The 25,955-nt window shown below is 37.1% G+C and overlaps 1 protein-coding gene across 1 annotated transcript in view; it reads right to left on the bottom strand.

Moving 5' to 3' along the window:
* Positions 1-9,858, bottom strand: part of LOC115232527 (sodium/glucose cotransporter 4-like) — a 92,922-nt gene extending 83,064 nt beyond the window's left edge. The window contains exon 1 of the mRNA XM_029802448.2: positions 8,957-9,858. Coding sequence (XP_029658308.1) covers positions 8,957-9,049 — 93 coding nt within the window. The 5' untranslated portion in view covers positions 9,050-9,858. The remainder of the gene's footprint in view (positions 1-8,956) is intronic.
* Between the last annotated feature and the right edge of the window lie 16,097 nt (positions 9,859-25,955).

The following is a 25,955-nucleotide window of genomic DNA, read 5'->3' as shown; positions in this document are numbered from 1 at the left end:
TCAGTGCAATCATTAACAGTACTTTCAAGCAATTCAGCCCCGAGCAACGCCGGGCAATTCTGCTAGTATAATATTAAAAAAAAAACCCAAAAACTGGTGGACACACACACACACATTAACACATTACATATATATTTCTACAAAGTGAAACTTAAAATTTTGAAACAATTATAATATGCCAGTATGTATATATGCATGCTCACCAATTTATTTTTTTTACAATAAATTCTAATATAATTATAATATACACAAGCTATTTATAGACAAGTTCATTAAAAACACTCATATTTCTGAAAGTTATGAGCAACTCATGTAAATCATCTGAAACTCCTCTTTCTACACTCACTCTGAAAAGGTTTTTCACAGCTAATTATGTTTTTCTTAAAGTTATGAGGAAACAAAGTCAACACATGTGAATTATCCAAAACTACTCTTCTCTATTCCAATTTTTTATTTTTTCACATCAAATTCTAATATAATCATAATCTACATCATGTGAAACGTATTTGTAGAAAATTCTATTAAAAGATATCCATTTTCCCGAAAGTTATGAGGAAACAGTTATACTGAGACAACCATGCAGGTGCACAGGAGCATTTACAAATCGCAACTAAATTTTGCTACTATCAATTCAGAAATTGCATTAATTCAAAGAAGTACTAAAAAACAAACGTCTTAATTAGAACACAACAGATTATCTCAATGTAATGCAGCTGGATTATTAACCAAAAAAAAACCCCAAAAAGTCAATCCTTCAGTGTTGGTATACAGAGTGTCAGTATAATGGACAATGTCACTCCCCATCTTTCTCAGTCTAGTTCTTCATCTATAGTCATGAGTGAAGGTTATGTGGGTGACTGATGTTTAGCAATACCAAAGAGGTGGAAAAAAAAAAAAAAAAGGCGTGGCTGTTCAGGGTGTGGTTAAGAGGCTTGCTTCCCAGTCATGTGGTCTTGGTAAAGTCGTTAGTCTGCTGGACACATTTCGTCCATCTCTACGTTCAAATTCTGCTGAGGTTTACTTTGCCTTTCATCCTTTCGAGGTTGATAAAATAAGTACTAGTTAAGCACTAAAGTTGATGTAATCAACTCACCCCTCCCCCGAAATTGCTGGTCTTGTGCTAAAATTTGAAACCATTGTTAAAGCGGCCAGCTGCCTGAATCATCAGCATGCCGGACAAAAAGCTTTGTGGTATTTCTTTTGGCTTTAGTTTCTGAGTTCAAATTCCATCCAAATCAACTGTGCCTTTTATACTTCCAGGGATCGATGAAATAAGTACCAGTTGAGCACTGGTCGATGTAATTGACTTGCACCCTCCCTTCAAATTTCAAGTCTTGAGCCTAAGTAGAAAGAATTATTATTGCTGTTACTGCTGGCCAGCTGGATCACTGCTAACCTGGGGTTAAACAACAATAACAACAAACGACAGAGTGACCTCATGGGGAATGAATCCTCTATGCAATCACCTTGATCAGTTAAAAATCATGAATCTCTACCTGGAAATTATCTCTGGTAGACACACATACACACCCTCAGCATGAAATTCAAACTTAAATAAATCACAGTATTGTATCTGCTGTTTTTGATTAGCTCCAGACCAACCATGATCCAGCAGATGTCTGCAAGCAAAGATTATTTCAGTAATGACTTAGTTGGCTACTATTTCTAACAGATAGAGTAACAATGTAGGAAGGGTATTCCTCGATATCTGTGGGCAGAGCCTATCAAACAATCTAAATTTTGAATGAGCATTATAGGGACACCAACTTTAAGATTCAGAATGTGTGGGGTTAGTCTAGGGGGGCTCAAAGGAATTTAGTACCTTTATTGGATAGTTGATGACATCCTCGGGGTCAGGAGTTTTATCGATAGACATATATATAGCCATCCCCAGGAATGAGTTTTAGTATTTGATCATTAATATGGTTAACAGTTTTATTCTTCGGGGCCAGAATAGCCCTTTGGCCAATCCAATCCATATTCTGCTAATTTGCTTGGAGATCTGGGAACACTGCATCCCTGAGATCAGAAGGCGTATTAACAACGGTACGAAGTGAATTAATGGCAATATTACCCTTTTCATCACCTGGAGTTTTGCTTTCGCCAAGTGCAAGGAGGGTGTGAGAAAATTCTGCTGATACTATGTTACTTTGTATATGAGCACACATGTACTGCATCAGCTCTAGTCCCCTTGGGAATAACTGGCAGTGTTTGCCTGAAGTCTTCTGAAGGAAGAAGTGTTATGCCTACCATGGAAGCCGTAGAGTTTTTGATGTCTCTCAGAGATCTATCTAGCGCCTTAAGAGCATCTCTGTGGGCCATTATGCTTTCATCCCAAACGATAAGCTGGCATCGTCTGAATACTTCTGCCTGATCGGAGCTGTTACTGATGCTGCAAATTGGTGTCTCAGTCTTCACTAAGTCAAGCGGGAGCTTGAAAGTGGAATGAGCTGTCCTGTCGCGTGGCAACAAAGTAGCCACAATTCCAGATGATGCCACAACTAAGGCAATGCTTTCTGTTCGCCTAATCTCAACCAATATTAATTTTGTGACAAAAGTTTTGCCAGTATCAAGGAAAAAAATCCCCCCCAGCTTTGTCCTGGACAGAATTAATAACGGAATTGTAAGCGAACTTCTGTTCTGGAAGGAGCTTTGGCTCACTCTCCACTATGCAAGCTTGTCAACATTATAACATGTCTCACGCAGCAAATTCAAAGACAGTGTGTTTGCGCCATACACCGCCAATACACTACCGCCCACATTGAAAACAGTATCTTCAATTTCAAGCAGCACCCTGTTGTAAATGAGGACACTGTACCCAACTTCCATTGATGGATTTAGCAACTGAGTCTGACGCAGGAAATCTTTAGACATGTAATCTTTGTAGGTAAGTCATATTTAATTATTCTTATTATTATAATTATATATGAACTAAAATCTAAAAATATCATTTGTGGTTGTTTTGTGAAATAGTTTATAACAAAATATTATAGTAGTGAAAAGTTTTTTTCTTTTTTTCTTTATATACTATTGAATTTAATAATAATAAGTACTCTATTTTATCAATGAGTGAAATATTAGTTCTAGACATAAATTAATTTACTTATATAATAAATTTAAATTATTTGTGAATATATTGTTGAAATATATACAAAATACTATTGCAGGGTTGTGGCTGCAACGTTATTGATATAAGTTATATTATAAGTCTACACATGTTTTGTACAGAATTTAGTACATAGTATCGGATCAAATTAGATGTTTATTTAATTAATAAATTAATATGTAATTTATTTAATTAATAAATATAGATTAAATTATAGTAATTTAGTTTAACTTAAATATAATTTATTTTAAGTATTTTTACTTTAATTAATTGAACTCTTATATTTTTCCAGTAAATATATACTATAGTTTGTTAAAATTATTCTCAAAGCTAAAATATATCTTCACAGATAAAATACATATTTCTATCTATTTACTCTATTTTTTTACCTTGGGTTTTTAACGTGATAAATGTATTATAGACACCTGGTCCTACTTTTTAAGTTTCAAATTTAGTTAACAGAGTTTCTTCTATAAGAAGAATCATGTTTTTATTTCTTTTAGAAACATAAATTTAATTCTATTTGATTATTTATTAAAAATATGTATTTATTTAACTATTATTGTTATTATTGTTGACCTGAAGAGTGACTATACTTTTAAATTGAATTGTTTTGGGATTAAATTTAAATTTAATTGTAATTCGAATTAAAGTTATAGCCACGAAATGTACATAGTCTTTTTACTTATTATATACTGTTTATTTATTATCATGTACTTTTTATGATCTAGATATAATTTTATTATATATCTTATTTTTTCTATGATATGGTTTATATCTATCATTGTTTGAATTACATAATAGTGGTTTTTCTCTAATTCATATATATATTATATATTTATATTGTGAAATTTGATTTAATACTAAATTGAATTTTTCCCAGTAAGTTTGGAGTTATACTCCCTAATATTATTATTACTATATTATATTGATAGCTAATTTTTATTGACTGTATTTAAATCTCATTTTTGTTTGTTATGGAACTTACAGGTAAGATAAAACCACTATTTTGGAATTCATCTTTGAAGGATATTCCAATACCATCTAGGAAAGAATATATTTTGAAACTTAATAATATTAGAGATTTTGTTTCTAGGATTAAATGGAAAGCCTACTATAATAATTTTAACATATCTAATATTAACAAAGTAGAGAATACTAATGATATCAATTCTAAATTTAAAACTAGAAATTAACCCCTGTATAACAGAGAAATACAGGTTTTAGACGATAATATTTGGAAGGTGGTGAAAAATATTAAATTTCATAAATACCCAAATAGACATAATGAATATTTAAGAAATTTAGCTATTAGAATAAAAGAAATGAGAAATATGGAAGGTATTATTGTACAATCAGATAAAACTAGGAACCTATATAAACTAGATGTAAAATTATATGATAACCTATTAGAGAAATAAATAAATTAAAAAATATAAAATTGTTCCAGATAATACATTTTATACTATAAATAAGGCCTCTAAATTAGTAATGATGAAATATAGGTTAGATAATAAAACAGAACCTTATGTACCTATGCACCCTAGAATTACCTTGAAGGACCATAAGGATAATTTTTATTCAGACCCTAAAGTTAGATTAATTTGTCCTTGTAAATCAGACCTAGGTAAATTAAGTAAAATAATATTGAATAAATATATTAATAAATTAAATAAACTTAACTACCTAAAGCTATGGACTAGTAATAATAACACTCTAAAATGGTTTTATAATACTAAAGACAAAAATAGATATAAATTTATTCAAACAGATATAGATAATTATTATTCTTCTATTAATGAAATTGTGTTCAATAAGGCCCTAATTTATGCAATGAATAAGGTAGGAATGACTTATGATAAAGTTAATGTAGTTAAAATGGCTAGGAAATCGTTTATTAGTTAAACCTAAAGGCCTTCTTTCATTATGCGAAAGAAACAGCCTCAGTACGCTGCAAGATAGGGCCCTTCTTCCAAAAGGATGGCTCCCTCATAGACAGTCCAACTAGGATCTGAGGTACTGAATGACCAGTTCAAAAGTGTCTTTACCACTCTGTTGGAACACAGACAAGTGAACGAACCAGTGGACTTCTTTGCCGCCTCACCTATAACCAGTGAGGCAGTTATGATGGAATACATTGACATTAGTGAAGAAGATATTCTACTAGCCATAGATGAAGTGGACACAAACTCAACTGCCGGTCCTGATGCAATCCTCCTCAAATCGTGTAAGCATGCCCTGGCAAAACCCCTCCAGATTCTCTTCCAGAGCTTTCTTGCAAATGGCAGACTGCCAAGCAAGATCAAGGAGGGATTAATATGCCCAATCCATAAAGGGGGAAGCAGAGTAGATACCAAAAACTATAGGCCAATCTCTCTGACTTCACACATCAGCAAAGTCATGGAACAGATAGTCAGAGGGAAACCAATCGCATTACTTTAAGAAAATAACTTGCTGAGTGATACCCAGCATGGCTTTCGACCAGGTAGGAGCTGCCTGACCCAGCTGACAACATTATGACTGGGTGGGTGTTGAGGCAGTTACTCAACAACTCAAATGTGGACGTAATATACCTTGATTTTGCAAAAGCTTTTGATAAAGTGGATCTTGGTATGATATGCTACAAACTGTGTGATCTTGGCATAGCTGGAAAACTTGGAGAGTGGTTACATGACTTTCTGAAAGATAGAAGTCAGGCAATAGTGGCTAATGGATCCACCTCTATGAAAAACCAAATAGTGAGTGGTGTTCCACAGGGCACTGTCTTGGGACCACTGCTTGTTATAGTGGCCCTCTCAGATATGCCCTTAAGTGCGTGGATAGCCACCCTTGCAAGTTATGCAGACGATATGAAAGTCTCACAGAAAATACAGAACCCCAGCGATGTTGCACATCTGCAGCAGGAGTTGAATTCAATTTACAGATGGACTGAGGATAATAATACGCAGTTTAATGCTGAAAAATTCCAAGCCCTGCGTTACCAGCATCCAAAACTGAATATGAAACTTACAGGGTACACTGGTCAACAGGGAATTTCTATCCCAGAGCCTAAATCAGTGAGGGACCTGGGTATCAACATGAGTGATGTTACCTCTTTCCAGGTCACATTACCAGGATGGCGACAAAGTGCAGATGACTGGCTGGCTGGATCCTGAGAACATTCAGAACCAGAGATAAGGAAACCATGATGGTTCTCTGGAGGACATTCGTCGTCAGCCACCTGGATTACTGCTCACAGCTATGGTCACCCACCAGTGTGAAATTAACAGCAGACCTTGAAGCAATCTAGAGAAGATTCACAAAGAAGATCGTCTCTTTGCAACTGCTCAGCTACTGGGAAAGGCTGAAACAGCTAAGACTACTCCCTGGAGAGAAGGTGGAAGAGGTATGCAGTAATATATATCTGGAAGATCCTGGAAGGAATTGTGCCAAATTTTGGCTTTGAAAGCCACACCAATGCCAGAATGGGATGACACTGCATAATGCTAAAGATCCCAGCAACACCATCGCGCTTCAGGACTAGTTACTGCAATAGCCTGGATCTCATGGGCCCACAGCTTTTTAATATTCTCCCAAAGAGCCTGGGGAACCTGCACAAAGTAGATGTAGGCGTTTTTAAATCAAAGCTGGACCTCTTCCTGTTGAGAGTCCCAGATGAACATACCTCACAGTAAGAGGTGCAAATGAGGGTAGCTACATCAAACTCCATTCTTCACCAAGTGCCACATATTAGAGGAGGCTTTTAGTAATAACAGTGTAGCAAAATGGCAGTGCATCAGCATGGCTGCAGCTCTGGGCTGAAACTACAGAAAAAAAATTATTTATATAGGCGTAGGAGTGGTTGTGTGGTAAGTAGCTTGCTTACCAACCACATGGTTCCGGATTCATTCCCACTGCGTGGCACCTTGGGTAAGTGTCTTCTGCTATAGCCTCAGGTCAACCGATGGTAGTGCGTTTATGTCCCCGTTACTTAGCGGTTCGGCAAAAAAGACCGATAGAATAAGTACTAGGCTTCCAAAGAATAAGTCCTGGGGTCGATTTGCTCGACTAAAGGCGGTACTCCAGCATGGCCGCAGTCAAATGACTGAAACAAGTAAAGAATATATGTATATATGGGCGAAGGTAAAGGACATGGAGTGCACACCCCCGCTTCGGGGTTAAAAAAATTTTTTTTTATTAGTTTTGTTACAGCAACCCACCTTTTCGACTGCGAAGATTCCGAATCTGCAAAAAAGAAAAAAAAAAAAAAATCGGCGCACGCACAACAAAATGACTTTCTGTAAATTTTTTTTCTTTTTTGGTAATTTGTATTTAGAAAGTGGATCTTCGGTTTAGCTGTTGTTTCTAGCTTGTCGGACTTTCTGTTTGAAGCGTACATAAAAATTGAAAATTTTGAAGACCTCCTCCCCACTAAAACACGTTTTCAAAAGTTTAATTTTCCCCCCTCGCCACCCCTCTGGCAAAGAAAAAAAGGGGTGGGGGAAATAAAAATTTTGAAAACGTGATTCGTCTGCTATTTTAGTAGTAGCGGGATGGATGTTTATTTTTTGCTTCTGAAATTATAATCTCCGTATTTTTCTTCGTATTTCGCACCAAAAAAAAAAAAAAAAAAAAGTGAAAAACTGAAGGAGGAGAGAATTAAAATTTTGTAATGTCGATTTATTTTGTTGCAGATTTGGAATCTCCGCAGTCGAAAAGGTGGGTTTCTGTAGAAAAAAAAAATAACCGAAAGGGGGTGCGGTCTATATATATATATATATATATATATATATATATATAAATGACCGGCATGGAGAAGGAAAATAAAATACAAGTCCAACGTAACAGGTTCGGTAGAATTGTAAGAACGGCTGGCGAGATGCGTTGCATTATTTTTTATCCAAATTCCTCGCATTAATCGCAGACCAGCCCTAAATGTGCTAAGGCGTCCTAGCACCCAAAATGCAGCGGTGTTTTGCAATAAGCTGTCCCTCGTAAATGGTTATGGAATTGGATTAGAATTCCATAACATACACTGAACAATTATTGAAAAAGTATTTTAAAGAATTGAAATATTTGAAAAAAGAAATCGTAACTTCCTTCCACAAACTCCACCAAAAGTGCTTTAGAAGGCACCTGGGTTAGAAGGATGTCATCCTTGCGCTATTCGATTACACCTGTCTTACTTTGAGGGGTTGATTCACCTAAAGGCTTTTTTTCCGACAGCCAAAACATTAAAAAAATCATTGGGAAAACATGAAATTCACCTTTAAAATGAGCTTGGTGTTATTGTTATATAATAATAAAACTTTGCAAAAAATAAAGTGGGTTTCTACTTTTCCTTCCTTATGTGTGTGTGTGTGTGTGTGTGTGTGTGTGTGTGCGTATAGGGGAGAATTCACAAAAAAAAAAGACGAAGACAGGTATAACGCTCGGGAAGTGAAAAAGTCTTTAACGTTTCGAGCCTACGCTCTTCCACAGAAAGGAACATAGAAAGAAACAAGAGAAAAGAAAAAGAGAAAATAAAGAAACAAGGAGAGAAAATAAAGAAGGAAACAAACATATATATATATATATATATATATATATATATATATATATATATACGTATATATTATATGTAAATGGCCGGCATGTAATTACAAAATAGACTTTGCGGTCTTGTTGATTCGGTCGCCAAAATATATACACACAAACATACACAATGTGTGTGTGTGTATGTGCGTACGCGTGAGTGTGTGTATAAACACAGATAGACGGAGAAAGTTCTGGATGCTAGCGAGAAGAAAACAATGTAAACAAGAAGCTGTTTTAAGAAACAATTAAATGTAACAGAGAAACAAAATATTATTACTAGTTTGTTTTACTTACCCATAATCCAACGAATAAAACGATTGCAAAATAAACTGCAACAATAACAATATCGGTAATACTCAGTAATGTGTTTGCAAACACTTCTGCCATGTCGCAGCATTAAACGAAGGTGGAAAAATGAGTGAAATTTCGCGCGGATCTGCTTAAATATTCACTTGCACAGAAAAAATTGCACCAGAATAAGTGATTGAAAGCAAAGTATATTGACTCACTCGTTTCGTACAAAATGTTAAAAAGTTATGACGAAGTAAATTAGAAATAAATTAACATGACAAAATTCCCACTCACTCCACAGAACTGCATATGGTGCAGCTTTTATTTATTTTTAAAAATTTTATTTTTTTGTGTTCGTTCGTTTTTCAAATGGTGAATATTAGTTTAGTTTCTCTGTTTCTTTCTCTTTCCCCCTTCCCGTCTTTTTCTGTTTCTTTCTCCTTACTCTAAACGATATGTCAACAACGAAGAGGCAATCAATATTCGTTTTTTATATTAATTCTTTAAGTTACATGAGTAATTTTCTGGAACAATCCTCCATGTTATTATTTTCCTTAACTTCCAAATCAATATATACCTCAAAGAGTAGAAATACAGTTAAAAATATTTGCACATTCAAAATATACCGTCTTCTTAAAAGAAGCCTAGGACTACTTCTTGTAATGCGCTCTTCTTTCGCTTTGTAATAATTATAAGAATGTGACTGCTATTTCTAGCGGAGCAAGCGACCACGCACAGACTCCTCGTGGGCGCATTCTCGAGGTAAATTTCCATATTAACCGTTTCATTGTAGAAGTGGACTCCTTCATGATCTATGTAATGCTTTCAATCATCGTGGAATTTTCCACACATTTTAATATTAATTATACATTAGTATTTATTTTCTTAAACTTTATAACTGTATTTTCTTACTTTGATAAGCTTTACTGATTTCCACAATAGCTTATTTTTTCCTCTTATGCCATTTCATATTTCTTTCTTTTACTTGTTTCAGTCATTTGACAGCGGCCATGCTGGAGCACCGCCTTTAATCGAGCAACTCAACCCCGGGACTTATTCTTTTGTAAGCCCAGTACTTGTTCTATCGGTCTTTTTGCCGAACCGGTAAGTGACGGAGACATAAACACACCAGCATCGGTTGTCAAGCAATGCTAGGGGGACAAACACAGACACACAAACACACACGCATACATATATATACATATATACGACGGGCTTCTTTCAGTTTCCGTCTACCAAATACACTCACTAGGCTTTGGTCGGCCCGAGGCTATAGTAGAAGACACTTGCCCAAGGTGCCACGCATTGGGTCTGAACCCGGAACCATGTGGTTGGTAAACAAGCTACTTACCCAATATATATATATATGTATATGTATATATATATATATATATAATATAATTTATAATATATATATATATAAATTATATTATATATATATATATATATATATATATATATATATATATATACTTATATATATATATATTATATATATATATATATATATATATTATATATTATATATATATATATATATATATATATATATATATATATACTTATATATATATATACTTATATATATATATAAATTATATTATATATATATATATATATATATATATATATTTAAATTATATTATATATGTTCACACACACACACGCGCATAAATTTCATAAATTTCATAAATTTCATAAAAGGCCAATTGTCTGTCTGTGTATGTTGTGTCAACCACTCCTACAATTTTCAACCGAATTTCACTAAATTTAACATGTGTGCGACTTAGGACGCTTTTTCTTATAATTTTTTCCACGAAATTCCGCGCTCTCAACGAAAATACGTGACACACCCAGCGAAAATACGTGACACACCCAGCGAAAATACGTGACACACCCAGCTGGAAAAATCAATACTTTACTTTGTCATCTGTGGCGAGCTCTTATCGACTGCTTGCACAGTACTGCCAGCGGTATTTATTTGCAAGTTACGATTTTCCTCAGTTTTCACGTGAGCGCTCTTTTTCACATAATTATTCCAACTTAAACTAGCCACTTCAAACTCTTACCCAAAATTAAAAAAATCCTTAATTCGGTCTTTTTGATTAACATTTTTGCCAAATCGTTTTACTATTTTTTGGGTGCTACACATTCACCACTTTTTCCTTAGGACTTTTTCTATTGCACAAACTGATAATTTTCCACCATGCCTCGACGCAAAAGATCATCCAATATAAGTCGGCAAACAAATACTGCTAAGAAAAGTAAACGTATGCATGCAAATAAATCTGCCGAGGACGCCGCCAGGAGGAACTCTCTCAATGCACTTAGGGTGGCTTCAACGCGAAGAAGGGAAAGTGAAGAGCAGCGTTGTGATAGGTTAGCACGTATTGCTGCGCAACGAGCAGCCCAGGGCAACGAGCAACGTTCAGTACACCGAACAAGAAATGCTTCCTTTAATGCTGCTGCACAAGTTTCAGAGACTGCAGCACAACGCGCAGATCGACTTACAAGAGATGCTTTCTCAACTGCTGTTGCACGAGCTGCAGAGACTGCAGCACAACGCGCAGTACGACTTACAACCCAGCGAAACAGCAAGTAAACATAGTATTTTTCTTTATGTCATATCTTTAGGATCAACCTTTCCATCTGCTAAACAGCACATGTCAGCAGCTATGTGGTAAGGAAAAAGACTCAATTGCTGCCGGTTTTTTACAGATCAACCTACCGTCCCAATGGAAAACAATGACAATGGTGTGGGCATATGACTCTGCATGTTCACTATTGCGCTAAATAAATCAAACAATGCAGTGAATATCTGCCATTATGATCCGTGAATGGTCTAATATCCAAACAGGCATACTCAACAAACAGCCCCGAGCAACGCCGGGTACACCTGCTAGTACATATAATGAATGAAATACATATATTTATACAAGATAGAATAAAAAGGCTTTAATTACAAATTATATTTGTTTCTGTACAGTGGTAGCAACTCTAAGTTGCTGAGCTTTTCGTCTCATAGCATTACGTTTATCCTAGATACTAGTGAATATAAATATATTTATGTATATAATATACATACATAAATACATACGCACTCACACATACACACACACATACATATGTGTGTGTGTGTAAAAGAATACAAAAAAATGGGACAAAGACGCAAAACATCAAGACAGAGGATACAAAAAAGGGACAGGAAAAACAAAGACGGGTCATTCGGAGTTTTCTTTTGTCAGCCAAGTTCCAGATTGGATTTGCAGTTTCGGCTGGTTATACTCGAGACTACTCCAATCTGGTCAGCCCCAAGGAAAATCTAAGCTAAGATCACTAGATTCCCCGGAAGAAAGCAGCGAACGTATACGAAAACAAGGACGAGAAAAAAACGGGGAAATGGTACACAAATACAAACAACAGGTGTCTTTCGACTACACACATACATACATACAATATATATATATATGCGAAACCACGAGGATGTTGGTCATTGACTGATGAGGAAATCTGCTGCGAATTTTCCGTGTATCGTGTTTTTGTTTAATTTTCCGTTTGTTATGTTTACGTCTAGTTTTCCTTTTGCTGTGTTTTCGTCTAATGTTTCTCTTTGTTATGTTCTTTCTGTTCAATCCATCCATGGATCAAAACAGCTTGATTCAAATTCCGTGGTACTTAAAGTTCCCACTTTTGATGCTTATCCTCAGTCATTGGAAATCTGAATTTCCAATAGCTGAGGATAAGCGTCACGCTTTGCAACTTTAAGAACTACAGAATTTGAATCAAACAGTTTTGATCCATACATGTAACTCCCAATAAATGTGTTGAAGTAACGCTGGGATGTTTTCTCCTCCCTGTTATCTTGATTTCGAATTGTCATTGATACTTCTGCAGCTTTGCCTTTCTAGGTAGGGGTGTTGACTGTACGCAAACCCATTTGAACCTCTGGGAACAATTGTCCCTTAGTTTGACTTCTATCCGTTCACTGTCCAGCATTGGAGGCCCTACTAGGATATTGCGTTCCGATGGCAAAGCTTTCAGGGGCATTGAGGTGCATAGATCACCACTCAGCAACAAAGACTGGACTTCGTGGTGGCTGCAGACATAGTACCTTTGGCGACTCATTAAACACATTGCTTCTTTACAGCATACAGCTGAATTAAAGATTATTCCCAACGATACAAACAAGTTAATTGTACTTTTTCATTTGTTCGTATTAATACAAATATGGTGATCCCTCGACTATCGCAGATGTTACGTTCCAAAACACCCTCGCGATAGGTGAAACTTCGCAAAGTAGAAACAGTACTGTATATATATATTATATATATATATATATATATATATATATATATATATATATATATATGTGTGTGTGTGTGTAAGCATAAATGATAAACCGCGATGGGTGAACCGCGATATGGTGAGGGGTTACTATATCACATATGACACGCCTGTCAATCGGCTCGACTTTCAGTTTCAAAATGAATTTAAAAAATTACCTTATGCTTCATTTTATTGCCAAATTTAGTTGAGTACTGCTGAATATTATTTTACGTTTTTATTATACCGAACTTTGCCGACTTCATTTGTTTCGGTTTCTAAATCACTAAGCGAAGCGTCCTACTCAAGATCCCACCAGTCCGAGAATCGAACCACGACCCTCGTGAGCCCAACAACCTAATCACTTGACTATGCGTCTTCAACTGTAAAAGCCTAACCTGACTCGTTTTACTGTAGTCTTTTATTAGCGCAGTACACCAACACCTTTTTTATATTAATTCCTTCAAACAGGCCATATCAGTCCCAAAATATTCTGCTTCTTTAATGCTCAAACCTGTCAGATCAGACCTCTCACTCGTACCTAACAATATCGGTTTAAAAATAAACAATCACATTATTGAAATCTGAAAGCTTCGAGACGATGCGTGTTTGATTCAAAACAATATGAACAAGAATACTCAGAGAGCGCAAACCTCCGCCAAAGCAACGTCCTATTTTCTTTATTATGAGCACATTGGCTCTACGAAGTAGGGACAATACATGGACAGACAACACAACACAGAGGGGTACATAAAACATATAACGAATGAAATTATGAATATAATGATATAATGAAAAATGAAATGCCCCTCACACGCAGGTAGTTTCACTTAACTGTTTATGTATCACTAGCAGTATCGCCCGGCGTTGCTCGGGTTTGTAAGGGAAATAACTATATAAGCATTTTTAGTGAGTTATAGCAAAAAAATAGCAAAAAATGGAATAAAAAATTATGGTAATTTTTTTTTTAATCGTTGACTCATCGTAGACATTTTTAGAGAGTTACTTCCCTTATATAATAGCGAAAAATGCATTAAAATGGAATAAAAAATGATGGTAAATTTTTTTTTAAATCGTAGACTCATCGTAGACGCGCGCTAATACCCAGAAGGGCTCGATATGAATCACGACTATAAGATACCCGGTTTTGGTTAAACTGCACCGCAAAATGTGGGAGTAGTTAGGAATCTAAATCGAAGGGGACAGACACTCACACAACTACAGTTTTATATATATAGATATATTAACATTACAGTTCATTCGTTTATTTCATCGTTTTTTGTTTGTTTGTTTTAAACGTCATTATTTTGAAATTTTAAATATTTCACTTACTTTCATATTACATGTATTATATCCTCAAATGCCACCACTGGTGGCATCTCGTCGTATCGAACCTGTATCGGCGATATATCAATTTTTTCACCAAATAGTTCCTTTAACCTTTCACATCTCTCTCCTTCACTCTCTCAAACAAGACTGCCCTGTCGTCCTCGGTACATCCCCCCCCAATAACTTGACTAATTATATTTTTCATTTTTGTAATCTTTCTCTCAATCTCCACACCTTTTATAATTTATCATCGTCCGAATGTGTTTTCTTTTTGGTACCAATTCCCGTTTTCCGTCGTTATTCTCTCCTGATGTTCCTGGTATTGGTGTCTCATCTTTCTCTGTATCTCTCTTACTCTTTGTTGTTACTATCTCTCTTCTCTCCTCCTTTCTTTTCTGCACAGTTCTTTCCTCCTTCGTAATTTTCCTATTTGGTATCTCTGGTCTTTCGCATTGATTCTCCTCACTATTTTCTTTTCTCTTTTTCTGTAGACTTTTGGGTGGTGAATTAACGTTTTCTTCTTTCTTTTTCCAACTGTATATTTTTCTCCTACATTTTCTATTTTTTCACTTACTTGCATTTGTACCTCCGCTTTTTGTTCCTCTTCCTCTTCCTGCTTCTCTTGTTCTACTTCCATTTCTTGTTGCTGGGAACACCTTGCTTTCATGCGTCCCCTTACTACACAAAGAAAACATACCGGCGGTCTTCCTTCCACCATTATCCTCAACCTTAATTGGTCCGGCACCAGCCACGCCTCATCAATTTCTGGGGGCACTCTACCTATTCTTACTCTGGCTGCACATTTGCCACAGTAAGTAGGTAGCAGTGCTCACTCGGCTGATCTCAAAGGCACAGTGGAGTGTTTTCTCGCTTCTTCTTCGCTTACGAAGCGTACCTCCACTGTGCCGTGTTTCTTCCCCCTCGTGTAATATGTCGTTATATTCTTTATCACTCGTAGGCATTCCTCTACCGCTTTCTCCGCCTCTACTTCAACTTTTTTTTGTTGTCACATTCAACATTCTATAAATAATTGTCATTTTTTCATTTTTTTCAAGTATTTCTTTAGGAGCCGTCAACCTCAGACTTTCTCCCTCCTTCTCCAGCAAACCGTTGTATTTTTTAAAACTCTTCTTTAATTCGATTGTATGGGCCTGCAGTACCTCTACTGACAGGCGTTTGCCGGTCACCGCAGCGTAACTCCCCGTTGGTTTACTTTCTATGACAGTATTATTCATAACTTCACCCATAAATGGGGAAGAAAAAATAAAAGCCAGTTAACAACAACAATTTCAACAATTCCAGTTAATAACAGTTCAACAACTGAGTAAATTAACAATACAATACAACAAACTCACGTGGAGTGAAGACACTTCTGACACAGCTCGGAATCAAATGATCCGAAAAACAACTCTAATGACAACGCCGACGACCTCTCAACGATTAGCCAGGGATGATTTTTAAAATGAGACTATCTGAAATAAACTCGACTGCTCTCACAAATGAAAATACTAAAAGTGAACCCGACAGCTCTCAAGAATTGAATTTTTAAAAAAAGCAGGAAAAATAATCCAGAATCCTTGTCCGATACTGATAGATCCCAAAGTCTAACCAGTTAATGCGTTTGTGAAAATATCGAGTGTCGTGTACTGCTTTGCAGCGGTTTAGGTGTTTACGCATATTTGTTTGTGCTTTCTCTTCTCGTAAAAGGAGGGATAGCCTGGTAAAGGACGGCGGGAGAATGTGATACCTTCTCGGACATATCATCGTCCGAAGAGGAGTTGCAAGAGGCAGTCCATATAATGGACTATAAACTAAAGATGGAGAACAGGAATTTTGCTAAGGCAGCAAGGCGTAAGGAAACTGGATTAAACATTGAAGAACTAGAAAAGCACAAAAACAAAATGAACCGAGATGGGTTCAAAGTAAAGCCAACACCCCAACAGGAAATTAAAAAAACGGAATTAAAGAAAAAAAAACCATTAGCTATCGAACATTTTAGATAAGTAAAGGAAAAATCGATGTCGTAACAACAGAACAAGTAGAAAAGGCGTTAAGGCCGATTTGGGGCGCCATAGTATACTTAGCAAGAAGTATACTTAACAGGAAGTTGGTGTTAAAGACAGGGCTCATGGGGTCGAAGCATACCTGTTTCGAACACCTCATCTTGTAAATTATTGTTTGTAATTTGTTGTTTGTATTTTGCTGTTTGTAATTTATTGTGTTGCAACTCATTCGATTTCATTATACTAGTAAAATTTTATTATATCATCCGTTTGTATGTGACCCAGGCCATGTTGTGTTGTTCCCTCTATGTTGGCCCGCATGGGTAATAAAAAAAAAACAGATGCTAACCTGATGCTAAAAGTCTAACCAGTTCGTGCGAGTGCAGTAGTTTTTTTTCTTGGTATTTTTTGTCTGTTGAGTTGCTTTTGTGAGGTTTTGATTGTTGTGTGATGCTTTGCAGTAATTTGTTCGTGCTTTCTCTCAGCGAGAGTTAGCGATGGCTGACAAAAGGAATTTGTTTTACTCAGACCTTAGCAGGTCGGAGTTGTCAACATCAGCGGAAGAACTGTTGAGGTCTATTGATGTTATGGACAAGAAATTGGAAGCAAGAAAGAGGAAGTTCGCGGACGTCGCCCGAGAGTCGGGTGACAATGTGGAGATAGAAATAGGCAAATTCAAGAAATTATTAAAACAGGACGGTTACAACGCGCAAGCACCCCTCCCTCACGCCGCATGAACCAACAAAAATAATGAAAAGAAGAACGGTGATGTACAAAGCCTACTCGGTTAAGAAAGGCAAAATTGACCACATGACAACAGAGCAAGTAGAGAAGGTGCTGAGGCCAGTCTGGCAAGAAATAACATACCTTGCCAGAGGGGCGAAATTTGGAGAAGTCGAAGTCAGGTACAAAAATAAAAATACGGCGATAAAACACCCGGCAACACCTCTAAGGGACGAAGAGTCAGTACATGTACCCACGTACATGGGACAGAGAGCTTCTCGGGTAAGGTGGAAGGAATCCCACCAGAGATAGATGTGGCCTGGAGAGCGGCTGCTGTCTTGGCTGAAACCGAGGACAAAATAGCGGTGCTCCAGGCCACGAAAATGAAAATGAAAATGAAAAGCGTGAATTGGAAAAGCCAAGTTTTGAATATGATAATTCAAGGTTCAAATGAGGCAATAGAAGAAATGGTGGAAACGGTGACTGTATACGATACCATAATGAATGTAAGGGTGGAGGGCAGAATACCTCACAGTTTCAAATGTGGCCAGAAGGGCCACATAAGAGCGAAGTGCCCTCCACCGGATAAAAGAATAGAGGAAATACTGGAGAAGGGCCGTAAGGAGAAGACACACGAGAGGCCCCAGGAAGGACAAGAGGAGGAAGAAATGGTTCCAGAAAAAGAGGAAGAATGGGGAAAGGCGGGAAAAAGAAAGAATAGGAAGAGGAAAAAAACAAGGCCCATATACACGGAACTTCACCCAACAACTACCCAAGGCTCACCCATACCCTCTTTGTCCCACCCTCGCTCTGCAGACACTGAGCCTTCTCATTCCCCTCCATCACAAAAACAAAAGAAAAAATCGCATTCACACAACGACTCACAAATATCCCCTCCCTATTTTGCGTGTATGATATATGATGAGGATCTGTTTGATAAGACAATTGAATGGGAGAACACAGTACATATTGATGTAGAGGATGAGGACGGAGTGGACGGTGTGGTACTATTATTAACAAAACAGCAAAGGATGGAAATAGAGAGGCACAACGGGGAGTATGAACTGTGGAAAAGCTTTGACAAGGAAAAACTTGACTTTGACAAGGAAAAGCTTCCACAGAGTATAAAAATTTAATGAAATGAAAAAGAGGTATAACTTAAATATAATGGAGAACAGGAGAAAGGAAGCAAGTGATGTTACTTGATGGAGCAGGTAACACCATTTTCATTTTTTTCATTTTTTCATCTTTCATTATATCATACGTTTCATTTTTATTTTATTTTTTGTAATTGTTGCATGTCCCCAATGTAATGCATGACCCTCTATGTTGGTCCTTTATGGGTAATAAAAAAAACAGATGCTAACCTGATGCTAAAAGTCTAACCAGTTCGTGCGAGTGCAGTAGTTTTTTTTCTTGGTATTTTTTGTCTGTTGAGTTGCTTTTGTGAGGTTTTGATTGTTGTGTGATGCTTTGCAGTAATTTGTTCGTGCTTTCTCTCAGCGAGAGTTAGCGATGGCTGACAAAAGGAATTTGTTTTACTCAGACCTTAGCAGGTCGGAGTTGTCAACATCAGCGGAAGAACTGTTGAGGTCTATTGATGTTATGGACAAGAATTGGAAGCAAGAAAGAGGAAGTTCGCGGACGTCGCCCGAGAGTCGGGTGACAATGTGGAGATAGAAATAGGCAAATTCAAGAAATTATTAAAACAGGACGGTTACAACGCGCAAGCACCCCTCCCTCACGCCGCATGAACCAACAAAAATAATGAAAAGAAGAACGGTGATGTACAAAGCCTACTCGGTTAAGAAAGGCAAAATTGACCACATGACAACAGAGCAAGTAGAGAAGGTGCTGAGGCCAGTCTGGCAAGAAATAACATACCTTGCCAGAGGGGCGAAATTTGGAGAAGTCGAAGTCAGGTACAAAAATAAAAATACGGCGATAAAACACCCGGCAACACCTCTAAGGGACGAAGAGTCAGTACATGTACCCACGTACATGGGACAGAGAGCTTCTCGGGTAAGGTGGAAGGAATCCCACCAGAGATAGATGTGGCCTGGAGAGCGGCTGCTGTCTTGGCTGAAACCGAGGACAAAATAGCGGTGCTCCAGGCCACGAAAATGAAAATGAAAATGAAAAGCGTGAATTGGAAAAGCCAAGTTTTGAATATGATAATTCAAGGTTCAAATGAGGCAATAGAAGAAATGGTGGAAACGGTGACTGTATACGATACCATAATGAATGTAAGGGTGGAGGGCAGAATACCTCACAGTTTCAAATGTGGCCAGAAGGGCCACATAAGAGCGAAGTGCCCTCCACCGGATAAAAGAATAGAGGAAATACTGGAGAAGGGCCGTAAGGAGAAGACACACGAGAGGCCCCAGGAAGGACAAGAGGAGGAAGAAATGGTTCCAGAAAAAGAGGAAGAATGGGGAAAGGCGGGAAAAAGAAAGAATAGGAAGAGGAAAAAAACAAGGCCCATATACACGGAACTTCACCCAACAACTACCCAAGGCTCACCCATACCCTCTTTGTCCCACCCTCGCTCTGCAGACACTGAGCCTTCTCATTCCCCTCCATCACAAAAACAAAAGAAAAAATCGCATTCACACAACGACTCACAAATATCCCCTCCCTATTTTGCGTGTATGATATATGATGAGGATCTGTTTGATAAGACAATTGAATGGGAGAACACAGTACATATTGATGTAGAGGATGAGGACGGAGTGGACGGTGTGGTACTATTATTAACAAAACAGCAAAGGATGGAAATAGAGAGGCACAACGGGGAGTATGAACTGTGGAAAAGCTTTGACAAGGAAAAACTTGACTTTGACAAGGAAAAGCTTCCACAGAGTATAAAAATTTAATGAAATGAAAAAGAGGTATAACTTAAATATAATGGAGAACAGGAGAAAGGAAGCAAGTGATGTTACTTGATGGAGCAGGTAACACCATTTTCATTTTTTTCATTTTTTCATCTTTCATTATATCATACGTTTCATTTTTATTTTATTTTTTGTAATTGTTGCATGTCCCCAATGTAATGCATGACCCTCTATGTTGGTCCTTTATGGGTAATAAAAAAAACAGATCCCAAAATCCAATCACTTCGTGCCTGTCACGAGGCCAAACATCCCTGAAAGTTTCATTCGAATCCATTCAGCAGTTCTTGAGATATCTTGTCCATGGACAAATAAACACGACTAAAAACAATACCTCCGCCTTCGCTAAGGCGGAGATAATAAATAAGCATTATATTTAACAGTTATCTGAACGCTAAAGATAATCAGTATAAAATTACCATCATAGTTCCCACTTTTATTCACAATGTTTTACCCTAATTCCACTAATGTAATGTCTCTTTTATGAACTCTTATTTACCCTACAAACTTCTTTATGAAAATATCACAGATAACCTCTATTTTAACTCCACTCACCTTCCAAATTTATGCAATGGCATTCATTTTTCTGGTTCTTTTACGCTTTTATTAATCAACGATATCTTCAGAATAGAAAAAACGTAAGCATCTGTTACATCTAATTGAATAATGCATTGAAATTTTAAATTCATTGCCAGGAATTATTTGCATAAGTTAAGTCGTACAGAAGAGTGAATTCTCATAATTTGACAAAACATGTTTTACGTACCGGCAAAATAGTTAGCACGTGAGGTCAAATACTTAGCGGCATTGTGCCTGTCTCTACGTTCTGAGTTCAAATTCCACCGAGGTCGACATTGCCTTTCATCCTTTCGGGGTCAATAAAATAAGTACCAGTTGAGCAATGTAATCAATTTATCCCCTTCCCCGAAATTACTGGCTTTGTACCAAAATTTGAAGTCAATTCTCGCAGATTTGCTTGGTAATTAATTCTTTCCTGTGTCATCGTATCCCTCAAGAAGCTTGTGTTGGGATTTAGTTTTCGAAAAGATTTCTCAGTGATGTACAGAATATTCGCTGTGCAATAACATAAATCTGGGAAAAGTTTGATATACATTTTGGAGTACTACAAAATTATGAAAGAGAAACACGAACCCCGAAGGCAGAGAGCCCAAACAAGTACCAAGTCCTACACTCTAACGAACCCTATCAATTCGCAGTGTTATTTTAAATATTGGTAATAAAGGCACTACGTGCGATTATATTGGAATCCTACTTAATTGGTAACATTCAATTAAAGTCACCATTACACAGCACTACACTCACGAGCACACAGATGTTGGCGAAAGATGGATATTCCATCAGACGCGAAAGCGCAGACGCTCCAGTCTGAACAGATGCAGCTCGGAACTAAGCACAACAGTTAAACAATAGTAAATCATGAGATGATGTGAGCGTTCTCCGCCTCCTCTTGACCATTCAGGGATAGCATTCTCTTAGCCCATATTCGGATGAGTCTGAGTAGTCAGTCTTGACTGGACCCTCGTGCCAGCAACAGACGTTGGTTAACCTAAACCTTGAATTTCCTGGTGTCTAGTCGCAAGCCTACTGGTTTGTCCTCGTTAATGCGTGCTCCTGTTATCAGTGTATTCTTTCAATATGATGCCAGTTTCTGAGATGTTTTACACAGCGGTGACGTCTTCCGTGTATATATGACTAAGGGCTCTTATATCCTTATTGAAGCACAGTGCTCCTTAGTATAGCATTGTAATGAGTCATGAACCAGAGCACACATAGGTAATGGGAGGAGGCATTCTCGAACCCTTGACAGACCGAGCGTGTAATTTGGAACGGTTCCTATCGGTGGTCATTTAGTCTTACCCTCGAGCAGAAGCCATTGTACACAGAAGAGAAAACGGAACAGAAAAATAGCTGCACTTAAGAAAGTAGCTTGATAACAATGGATAATCCTATCGGACGCTTTAAACGGTTCAAAATTTATTAAAGCACCACTGGAACTAGATCAAAGTTGTTTTCGCGGTGATCTTTAAGTCTTTTCGTATACCAGAAAGTAAATTATCCAATCTCCCTCATATTGTACTTTACCAACTGGAATATTCTTTGTTTACAGTCATACAATATTAAAATAATAATAAATCTCTGAACGAGATGGATGACCTCTCTTTGCAAATACCATAAGGGCACAGAAAATGTGCCTAAAGCCAGCTGGAGACGATGATCTCCTGGGGCTAAAAGCTACAGTAACACCCACCCTTAGTGGTTAGCCATATTGAGATGGCTATTATACTTTACGTTGTCGAGCAGTTACTATTTACATCTCGTTCAGAGATTTATTATTGCTTGCAGACAGTTTTTCGAAATCAGTGACGGAAGTTACTAAAAAAACAATAAGTATTTGCAAACAGGTCTCCCTTCATCGTAAACCGGTGATTGTCGTACGCCGAAGATAGGCAAATACCTAGAAACCTCGTTTACGAGAGAGGGATGACCTCCCTTTGCAAATACCATAAGGGCACAGAAAGTGTGCCTAAAGCCAGCTGGAGACGATGATCTCCTGGGGCTAAAAGTTACAGTAACACCCACCCTTAGTGGTTAGCCATATTGAGATGGCTAGTATACTTTACGTTAATATTAAAATAAATCCGAAGCTTATCAATTACAACAATACCCACTTGTTGCAGTGCTACCCTCATCCAAAACTTCTTCACCAGCTGGACCATATAAGCGGGGATTAACGTGAACTATTCATTCTTACCGTCTCATCTATCTTTCTAAAGGAATCACACTCCACTGTTTCGTTTTGTTTGGTACGAGTGACGAAACCACTCGTTCCTGCAAAGGGTCTTTAAGTATTTCCCTTTCTACGAAGGGGGGAGGCTGAAAAGATCTTAGATTTAAGGGTATCGCGAAAGGCCTGGTTGGAAGCCCAACCTTCCGAGTTCTTTTACAGGGCTTAGAAAAACTAATGGAATCTGAGAGGGGAATATGTTGGAGAAGATCATAAATAACTGATCCTCCTGTATTTTCTAAGCATTTCGTCCGGCGTGCTAACAATTCTGCCAACTCGCCGCCCTATTAGAAAGCTACTGCTGCTGATGATTTTACTGATAGTAGATGTTTACTATGTTGGTGTATCTCAGGCAACAATAGTTGTGGTCTAGTTCAGAGAGACAACAGAGTAACGCCGATTGTAGGAGAGGTTGGGAAAGTGAAAAGGGAAAGTAAAGTGTAGTGCCGGAAAGAAATAGGGGACGTAAGCTAAGAGAAGTTAGTACGGGTATGAGTTAAGGCACTTGCAAATGTGATAGGAAGGATGACAGGAGGAATGAACAGGTAGAAGAAAGTGACAATTGAGAAATGGATCTAGTTAGATTTTCAGATTTTTTTTACTTCCTTTTAAAAAAATGCAGATTTGGTGAATCAGTTTAACTAGATCCTGAGAAATTAGCAATTAGTGATGGAGAAACGAAAAGCTAAAAATGATAAAAGACGACAAAATGCCGAGAAGCTGAGGTAATGTGAAAGGTTGAGGTTTTAATAGATTACATGAACTGTGGGGAGACCCTTGGATATCCTCATTTTTTTTCCAAGTAATTATTTTAAAAGTGTCAGCTGAAACTATTATGATGGAAACGGTGGAGTATTAACGTTGCTACTGGTGTTCGCGGCAATAGCTACGCGCAAGCAGTCACTCGTCTTTCAACGTTGACGATGGAGGAGTTAATATTATTCGTGGTAGCGTGATGTGGATGTTGCCTTCACTACTGTCAGTAGTCTTGCTGTTGTTGCTAGTGACACTAAAGTGGTGGAAGTAGGCTGGCAGTAATCGTGTTGTTGCTCGCGTTTCTCACCACCATCTCTTTTTCACTTCTCCTTTTTCAGTGGCTACCACAATGAGCGCCAATGTTCGTAAATTTAAAAAGAAAAATCTTTCCTAGAGGAAATAAAAAAGGGGAACTGACTCTCTCTCTCTCTCTCTCTCTCTCTCTCTCTCTCTCTCTCTTTCCCTCTCTCTCTTTCGCTCTGGATCTGAGGTCTGTTGAATAATACAATGATTGATAATAGAAAATACAAGATCCTCAATCAAGTAAAATCAGTAGTAATTCAAGAAAATTTCCTCCAGGAATTAAAAGACATGGTACACTGATAAAGCACAATAGTTATAATAATTTACAGCAGTCTAGATTTACAGATATATTACAACAGAAAGTTTTAAATTCAAAGACTAATTAGTAATGAATCTTTAAAATTGTAAGTATCAAATAACATATACTATTTGATACTTAGAATTGTTTAAGATATCTGTGTTATGATATCCTAGTTTTGGCTAATGGAATATTTTTATATAGTTATCTAGAGTGATAAAATAAAACAACGATTTTTGGTATGTATAGAGTCAAGTATGTATCAAGCGTGTATTTTGGTACGCATATTATTGAATGAGTTTCTTTCAATGCTATCAAGTCAAGCTATATCATTAATATTTTCTGAGATGACATATTTTGCTTTTACGAGATATACGAGATACCACGAAAATAACTGCCAAAAGTATTACGAGGCGGTTATGTAATACATGGTAGGCAGTTAAAAAGCAATCATTTATTTTTAGGTAACTAGAAGCTGTTTGCAGAGTATATTATACTAACACACTTCGAATTTGGGATTAAAAACGCATGAAATTTTGATAATGATTCCACAAGAAAATATATTGGAAAGAAAATCTTGAAACAAATTGCCATAGTAGTTTATAAGTACTTAGATACGATAAAATTACATGGGAATATTTGAAAATATTGAAAATACTACGTAATCAAAGTTAAAGAAGAAAGAAGATAAGTTATAAAACACTTAATCACATCTCTTTCCCCCTATAATGGAAAAATCCTCATATGGAACTAGAGGGGTTGGATTGAGATAGTGCGATATGAAAATGCAAAAATAGCATCAATATGAAAATAGAGATGGCCCTGTGCCTATACAAGAAATCAAATGAAAGGATTAATTATTTTATTTTTTAATAGTTATTTCTAATATATATTTAACTAACAATGCACCCCGGCGTTGCCCGGGTGTTATGACCTACAATCATATTGTCTTATTCGAGGAGTGTGAAGCAAACAACTCTTCTTTATAAACATGTTTTTCGGTAATTTTGTGATGAACAATGCTGAAATTGTTGACACCAAAGACATGAAGAATGGCAGTTTAGATTAGAATGAAATCTTAACATTGCCCCCAAAATGACCTAGAGTTACGGATGTTAAGAACTGGATGACGTATGAGGACGTAGAGGAATCCGTATTGCAGAAAATAAGGTACATGGAAAGAAAGCTGCTACATTGTGAATGTTTAGGCAGACTGCACACCTCAACATATGTTAAGTGAAGCCGACAATGCTTCTGGGTAAACTATGCTTTGCATAAGTCCAGTGTTGGTAGAATAAATATACAGGTCATCTGCAGTGCTATCTCTGTCTTTGTGTGTGTCTGCCTCTGTCTTTAGATGTGTGAGTGTGTGTATGTGTGTGTGTGTAGGCGTGTGTTTCAGTAGTCACAAAATGTATGTATACTGATAGACACATACACCGTCACACACATATACTTGTCAGTCATCAACCTAACGTACGTAACGAACACGCGGACTCTTTCATATAGAAATGTGACGTCATCGTCGTTATGGTGGTGGTATAAAATGTCATTTACGATAGGTAACTAA

Source organism: Octopus sinensis, linkage group LG2 (assembly GCF_006345805.1).
Source record: "Octopus sinensis linkage group LG2, ASM634580v1, whole genome shotgun sequence".
NCBI classification, from domain to species: Eukaryota; Metazoa; Mollusca; class Cephalopoda; order Octopoda; family Octopodidae; genus Octopus; species Octopus sinensis.
This window is presented reverse-complemented; position numbering and strand designations above follow the sequence as displayed.